At 34.4% G+C, this 8,437-nt stretch overlaps 1 protein-coding gene across 7 annotated transcripts in view; it reads left to right on the forward strand.

Annotated features, from left to right (window-relative positions):
• Nucleotides 1–8,437, forward strand: part of LOC149802889 (calcium/calmodulin-dependent protein kinase type II subunit delta-like) — a 298,291-nt gene that overhangs the window by 275,818 nt on the left and 14,036 nt on the right. For all 7 annotated transcript variants that reach the window (XM_089952362.1, XM_089952367.1, XM_089952361.1 and 4 more), the window contains one exon: nucleotides 2,381–2,495. In XM_089952362.1, the coding sequence (XP_089808488.1) occupies nucleotides 2,381–2,495 (115 nt within the window). The remainder of the gene's footprint in view (nucleotides 1–2,380; nucleotides 2,496–8,437) is intronic.

Raw genomic sequence — 8,437 nt, forward strand, 5'->3', positions numbered from 1 at the left:
TCAACTATGGCCACCATTGTTAAAAGTATAAAAACCTTTAAATTACTTTTTCTCAAAAATAACTCAAGATTGGACATAAAACCTCCTGACATGGAAACCTTTCACATTTTTACCAATAATGCTGATTTGCCATCAGATACGGCCACTGTTGTAGAAATTAGAAAAATGTTTGAATTCTTCTCCTAACCACTGAGTAAAATTTGATGAAAATTGAGAGAAAGGACCCCATCATAAAGACCTACCAGATTTTTGCTTTTGGTGAAGATCTGTCAAATATAATTACCATTAGGAAGAAGTGGAAATATATGGAAGAATGTTTTTATCAAAAACTGCTGAACAGATTTTTACCTAAATTGCACAGAAAGATACTGGTATAAAGGGCACCCAGGTTTTTGTACAATCAGCCAATAAATGTGGTCAGTGGTATTAAAAAAATGGTTTAAAAAAATTCAAAACAGAATTTTACTGAACTTAACAGAAAGCATCCATGAAACCTCTAGATTTGTACAAAAGATGCCAGTCTGCCAACAGTACGGTCACTTACTAAATATAGAAAAATGTTTAAATGGCTTTTACTCAGAATCCTCTCAGCTGATTTCATGTGTATGCAGTCAACAGTATGGAATGAAATTTCATCAAAAAGTGTCACATTGACCCAGACATCTTGGCCAACTCCTTTTGCATTTGGCTGTTGGGCAGAAGTCAACCAGATGAACAGTCAAAGGTCCATTAGGCTTCTTGTTGGTGTTTTAATGGCAACAGATTCATGATGTGCTCTATCTTTCCATGACTGCAGCATTGATGTGTGGAGCTCTTGGCTTTCACTGTCATGTTTGTTTTAAATGGAGTCTGCTTTGGTTATCATGGCCTGACTTCCTACATATTTCGCTTTGTGACTCACTTCCTTGGTAACGTTTTTGGACAGATTGGCATGTAAAGCAACACCTTACAGAATACGGATCTTAGTTACACACAAATGCCTGACACAGATGATGCATTTCTTTAGTCAATCCAAGCCCAATAGAATCCATGTTATGGGTCCCACATATCTGAATTTCTAGAGGCAACATGTAAAAGTGATGAGTTTTGTGGATCTGACTTCCAAAGAAATATAGACAGTGGACACTTGAAAATGAATACAGTGGAATATGCCTGAATTTTTCATGTCAGTATCGAGGGACATTTTCCAAACAGCAAGAATGTTTGATGTATTTACTGTCTTTGAACCTCCCAATTTGATCCATATGATCTATCCATCATGGGAAGATATGGAAACAATAAAATGGAAATGATGCTCAATTATTACAGAGAATAAAGAGAAGACACTGACATTGAGCTGTTACTGTGCATGCTGTTTTGCATAAGTGTGCAGTTGTTAAACATGTGGTTGGCAATGAATGATTTACCTCAGCACTTCCATAAAACTTTGCTGCATATGCAGTTTTTAAATGTGACAAGGCTCATGCAGATTGGATGTGTATTGCTGATTCAAGTTTTGGGCATACATATGGATTTTCATGCCAGATTAAAATTAGACAAAGATGCTGATTAAATGTTGACCAGCTTAATCGGCTTTTGGAGATTTCCCTGAACAAACGTTCCACATATGACTTCATCCTGACAGGATCAATCAATGAATTGAAAAGAGGATGACTGCAACAGCTCTTTATCAGTTCATGAACTAATTAATGCATTTGTAATGCTGATGAACATGAACAGAAAATGTGTAAATGGCCATCTTGAAAGTTCTTAATTGGATGAACAAATAAGCGACCTAATATGTACTGTTCATGAATGGAAATATCGTCAGTTTTATGTGGTGTGTACATTTGCTTTAACAAGTTAAGGTTTCATTTTAGAAGTGAAGATTCATATTGGTTTATTCATGTGTGGTTCTCTCAAGGACGGTCATTTAAATTAGAATTTCTTTCAGTATAATTGGTTTACCAGGCCAAGGAATATTTTTTGTCACCTCTGCCTGATGAAAAATAAAATTAAAGATCTTTATTTTATTTGAGGTAGTAAGTCTGCTTTTTGTAGGTCAGCAACTATTTTTTAAAGCAGTAGAGTGAAAGAAAGTACTTTGTGTGAAGTTAACTTTTCTGAAGAAAAAATAATCTTATAAAGAAATAGTTATAGAGAAAACTAATGTAACCAGTAGTATAGTATTGAAACTGAAGCTTATCCAAACCAAAAATGACACATTTTCTGTGACATTTAATAAGTATATTGATGTTCTCACATTTTTTTACAATTTCTTATACTACATTTATGTTTTTATACTACATTTATACTACATTTATGATTTTGTACTACATTTCACAATATCTGACTGAGTATATATCTTTTGAAGTAAATTTGACACTGTTTGCCATTTCAGTTTTGTCAAAGAACAACAAAGCTATGAATACAAGTATCCTCAATCCAACTGTACACCTCCTGGGTGACGATGCTGCCTGCATTGCTTACATCCGACTTACACAGTACATAGACAGGTAGGTAGAAAATAGCGACATTTTTGCTCTGTTTTTCATGTCTGAAGAATTTTTTATATGCGTGGCATCAGGCAGACTATTGAATTGTATGGTGCTCCAAGTTTGCTTAAATTCAGAATGGTGAGTACAAATGATCAGCTAGTTGCCATGGAAACCATCAGAATGATAATGGAACAACTAGAAAATTACATCAACAGAGATAACAGGGTATCTAGTCCATGTTGCCTTTCAATAAATACATCCTGCAGTAGATTTTTGCAGCATAATCTGTTTTTGGATTGTCAGACATCCAGTTCTTAAATCAAAGTCAACATCTTTACTTGTAACTAATCTGGATGACAACATGTTTAAAGTTGCTAGTCTAGTACATTTTTGGCACAGTAAGTCGAAGTGGTCAAGTAAGCAGATTGGTCAAGTAGACTGGTTACTCCTTAATCTGCTCCATATCATTATCTTTTCTTATGCAGAAGATAGGAAGACTGGTTCTCCTTTTGAGATGTATAATTTTACAAGATGTATTGTGATACATCTTTGCATATTATTGGTAATTCACACTGGGCGTGTCATCAGTAGTAACCTTTGACACCACCAACTCACCTTTGGGGTGAAGTTTACTTTCAGACCCAGCTTAATATGTAGAAATCATCTGACTGTTGGGGTAACTTTCATGGTAAAATTCCCTGTTGTGGGTGTGGTTGACAATGACTGCATTAAATGTGCAGTCCATCGTCATATAACATTGAAAGGAGATCTTAGGGAACCAACCAGACATAAGGAGAGTTCAACATAATCACCCCTCTCATCCTGGCTGTATATGATTGGTTGTACTGATGAGAAGATTACTGCTTACTCTTTGCCTGGGCTAATTCGATGCTGCAGGAGAATAGCTGTGTGCATGTTCTACCCTTGACAAGGCCCTGAAGTTGAACACATCTTGCATTGTCAATTATCGATTACTTTTGCCTATTTTGCTTACTTTTTGTAAGTCAGAACATGTCACAAAGGAAGCAGACTTGTTTTTCTTTTACACAGGCACGTGATGCAAACTTAATACTGAAATGAAATCACAGATCATGAAAATATTATGCTCAGAGAGTAGACTGCAGTTTAAAGCCATCTAGTGTCCAGCTTTGGTTGGGTACCAGTGGTATTTGGTTTTAGTGTAATTAGTGTAGTGATCAGTGTATGGGCTTGAGTAAAGTGATAACAAAGACGAGTACATATTACAGCTCACTTGTCCCAAGGACGAATGTTTAGAAAATATTTTCTTTGAAATCTGCAGAAGCAAATTTAAATTTTTTTTCAGTCCTCCTGTTTTTTTAAATTTATTATAAAGGTATACAATTTTTAAGGGCTTCTTGTCAAAATGTAAAAGATTATGTTTCTAAAATAAAAACTTGTTTCATACCAACATACAGTTGCCCCAGTATTAGACATCACTATAAACTGTCACACTGCAGACATCGTAGCAATATGACTGAAATTTTTTTAAACTACGTTAAAAATCCTAATCACACACACTTTTAAAATGCATCGTTTCCTCCCCTTTAGTTCACCCTTCTCTTTCTGGGTTGAATTGTGGCAGTGAGAAAACAGTTGTCATGGGGGTTGCTCCTTCAACTTTATATGCATGTCCCTATCTCCATGCAAAACCAATCGGGGTATACCAGAGAAGGGATGATCATTGACAGAAAGACTGCAGGGGTAATTCTTAGCAACAGCAACCTTCTCTTGGCCAAATGAGTTATAGGCAGACATAGGCCCCTAACTTCTGCAGGCAGGCATGATGGGAGAGAAGAGAGAAAATATGGTGTCTCCTCCCCAAAGCATCACTCCAACCATTGATAACTTGCTCTCCCTCCTTCCCTTGTGAACCTCTGGTGGGTGCCAAATTCCTGTTTCAATGAAGACTTGCATTAACCTATTTGGGTCGGCCAAGTCATTTTTGAGGTGCCTTTAAACTCATTCTTCCAGCCCCACACTGATGAACAAATTAGTCATACCATTAACAAGAAGGGTGTTTCATAGTTGCAGTATCATAACCTAAATCCCTGTGCCATTTTTTTTCTTTTTGAAAGTATAGGTTGAATTCACATCAAGGAGAGTGTGAGGGTGTCACAAGATTTATGTACATGACTGCATAAAACAGAAAAATCTCTGTATATGTGGACTACTTTTTTATATACACACTTGATACACATATAGTACTAAGCTTTTTGTGAGCAGTTGCTTACAAATACACCCAGTTAGTTAAGATGCAAGTCACAGTGTAAGAATGTATGAGTAATACAGTCAAACCCAGTTATCTCAATTATGTTGCGGGTGTCAAAGATTCGTTGACATAACCAAGTCCCAAGATATCAGGGTTATGTTGACAAATCTTTAGCTGAACAATGATTATGCATCTAAAGCACCAAAAATGAGGAGCTTTGTTTCTAAAAACAAATGGCATTTCTAAAGCTTAATAAAAATAATAATTCAGTCCTGCCTGGTTGCGGAAAAAAAGATTGGAAGTCTTTTAAATGAGATTAAGTAACATATCACATGGTTTTACATCACTTATGTTACTGTAACAATGTCAGTGGTGTAAAGTTGTTTTTATTTCCCTGTGAATAGCCTTACCCCTTTTGTAGCCTCATCAACACATTAGGTTTGTCATGCTGACCGAAATCTAAACATATTTAAGTACACATACATGTAGGACTGTACTTTTTTAAGAAGTATTTTCTTTTGTTAGTGTTGACTTTAACTAGTAGCGAAATGTAAGTGACCAAAATTGTATGTAAAAATCGATCACTTTTCTTTATCACCAGAGGTTTCTTTACACTGGTATGTTTATTTTTACCCAGAAAAATTGCCTCTCTACTGGAAAAAAGATGAGGATGTCTGTATTCATGTACCGACAAAGTGTAAATGTGTTTAAAGTTTTCAAAATTAACTGTCTCGACATCAGATTCTGTAAGAAGCTGACTTATTCAGTTCATACAGTTATAGCCCATATACTTCCTGACTTTGATCAATGACCATCTGCAACAACTGAGCCCAAGAAGGATAGTCAGCATTTCACTTTGATGAATTGCAAGGCTTTGATACTCGATTCAGCATCAAGATAAAACAATACAAATGAAATCACTCCTTTTTCTGTTTCACTGATGTTACTCCTACCAGTCACTTTCAGCTTCATTCTGTTTGGGTTGAAGAATCTGTAATTATGGCATAGCAATGGACAACTTTAATTTAAAGAACAAAATTTGGGAGCTATGGATTTTTAAAACAAATACCATTTCTGATTTTATTTACACTTGTTCAAAACAAATTAATAACCAGTTGATTATTTTGTGTGTGTGTGTGTGTGTGTGTGTGTGGGTTACCAGCTTGTTTTGTAATTTTGACAGTTTCTATTTATAGATGATTGTAAGTCAGATGATATAGCCATGCTGAAATTGTAGGCTTACACTCACCAAGCATGGAAACACCTCAACTATTTTCTTTATAAGTGAACTCTGAACTAGAGTTGTTAATTTGTATATGGATTCAGTTGGTGACTGACCGTGACAATATTAGAATGGGATTATGCTATAGTTTGTTGCACAAAGCATCGTGAATTTTATCATATCTGTAATTCTGTCAATTTTCAGGTTAGCGTCATTAAATATAGCTAAAGTACCTAATTTGTTCTAAATATATAATGTAAAATTCGAGATGCTGTGGAATGAACTATATTGTAGTAATGTTGACATGTGACTGTGTCCATTATGAGTGTAGCTGCTGTTTAGGTCAGAAACGCATTCATTCATTTTCCTTAATCCAAAGTCTTTTTAAAAAATTAATTTTCTCCACTCTCCAGAAAGTGATAAACCATGCATTGATGAGATCTGTTGATTAGCATTTATACTGGTAAAATTTGCCATGCATTGATGAGATTCATTGATTAGCATTTGTACTGGTAAAATTTGCCATGCATTGATGAGATTCATTGATTAGCATTTGTACTGGTAAAATTTGCTCTTGTAATGACTTTTTCCATCCTTGTGAGTATGAGGTACTGGATCTTGTAAAAATTTCTCAGAGATGGACATCAAAAGTTGTATTTTGTCAAATTAAGCGGGTCCACGTGTTACTTCGGACTGAAACTTATGCCCAACATAACAAGTTTACCAACATAACAACCATCAAGATAAACAGGGAAAACTTAGCATAACAAAGGATTTTTTTTAGGACAGGACCACAACGCTTGACATGCACAGTTTCTTGAGATAACTGAGGTCAAGATAAGTGGGTTTGACTGTATGATTGTGAAGATTTCTTTTCTTTAATAGATTTTTTTTTTACTGAACAAGAAGCTCCATTCATAATTAGGAGAGAGAGATTTTCTCTTATCTTTGGAATTCAATGCCACATGATTATTTTTTTAACTTTGAAACTGCTGTTGTAATTAAGCTTCATGTAGGAAGGTAATCAAGTCATTAATTGCTTGCCTATATAAATACTTTATTCAGTCCATTTGACCTTGTATAAAATCAACGACACCTTTCCCAAATCAAATCCTAAATTTACAACCTGAAAATCTGCCTTAGTCTGCTCCTAGATAAAGGTCACAGTAGACTCTGTTAGAATTCCATCTGGCTCTTGGGGTTATATACAAGGCAGTAAGGGAGTTGTGTATTGTATATCCAGGTAAATATGTACCATTGTTGATAGAGTATATTGCCATTAGTGCTTAAGACATTAGCACATAATTGGAAAATCAGAGTAAAAATAATAACAATTCTTTAATTTTTTTATATTATTATAGTACTTACTACTTGGAATTAAATTGTTGTATTTCTGTTTCATCTCTTTTTCCATGTAAGATAAATCTTGGCTGATCACTATGACCAATATCTGTTGCAAAGACAGTGTATAGATTGCTTTGAATTTCTGTTAAATAAAGACAAAAAAGTATAGAATCATGCTAACAGTTTGTCTGCTAGCAATTTGCATAACTGTATTGCTTTTAGTTATCATGATTGTGAACCTGCAGATCATCATGTTTAAAACCCAGTAGGGATGTATTCATTTGAATTTAATTTTGAGAGCTTGAGATACTGGTAAACCTTCAACACTTGTGAATCAAGAACAGATTATGCTTTTATGATTTGAGAGAAAGAAACAAGGACACAGCATCTCGCTTCTTATCAGAAAACAAAACTGAATTGTCATTTAGGGTTGTGATCGTTTGACTGAACAATTGTCAATATGAATTGTTATTCATGTTTTTCTTGAAATTAAATGTACAGTTGCCAATAAATTTCATAAATATGTATATCGACAGTTTTGAATGGGAAATAATAGTCGAGTTGATTGCCATTGTGATCATACTCCTGTCCATACAATTCTCATTGACTGTTTTTGTTCTAGACACATAAACACATGTACACATGAATGTATCCATCCATCCATCCATCCATACATACATACATGCATACATACATACATACATACATACATACATACAGATTAATTTTTATTTGACTTCTTTTGTGAAAATTTGCTAAAGATTTTAGTACATGAGGCTGCAAGAATTAGAAGCTTATCAATGACTTCAATTTTTTTGTTTATCTAACAGATTAGCAAATGGCTTGCCAGGATTAATTTTTTGTCAAAAAAAGTTTGCTTTTTAATTTCGTACATTTTTTTTCTTCAGTTAGCACTCTCTTTACAGCTGCTCATTTATTTGTAAGACTGTAATTATTGACGTCTTTACTAATTTCAGTTATTATAAGCTGTGTAATACACCTCTGGTGCAGATTGAGTTGATTAACATTTGAGTTTGGTTCATTATTTAGTACAGAAATCTTGTCCATACTAAACATTATTCTTATCACTTCTTTCCACTAAATTTCTTTTACAAATAATAAGTATGATGATTATGTTTGTTTTATTTTGTCACATAGAGAATT

Source organism: Sinohyriopsis cumingii, chromosome 3 (genome assembly GCF_028554795.1).
Source record: "Sinohyriopsis cumingii isolate HCF-2022 chromosome 3, ASM2855479v2, whole genome shotgun sequence".
Taxonomy (NCBI): Eukaryota; Metazoa; Mollusca; class Bivalvia; order Unionida; family Unionidae; genus Sinohyriopsis; species Sinohyriopsis cumingii.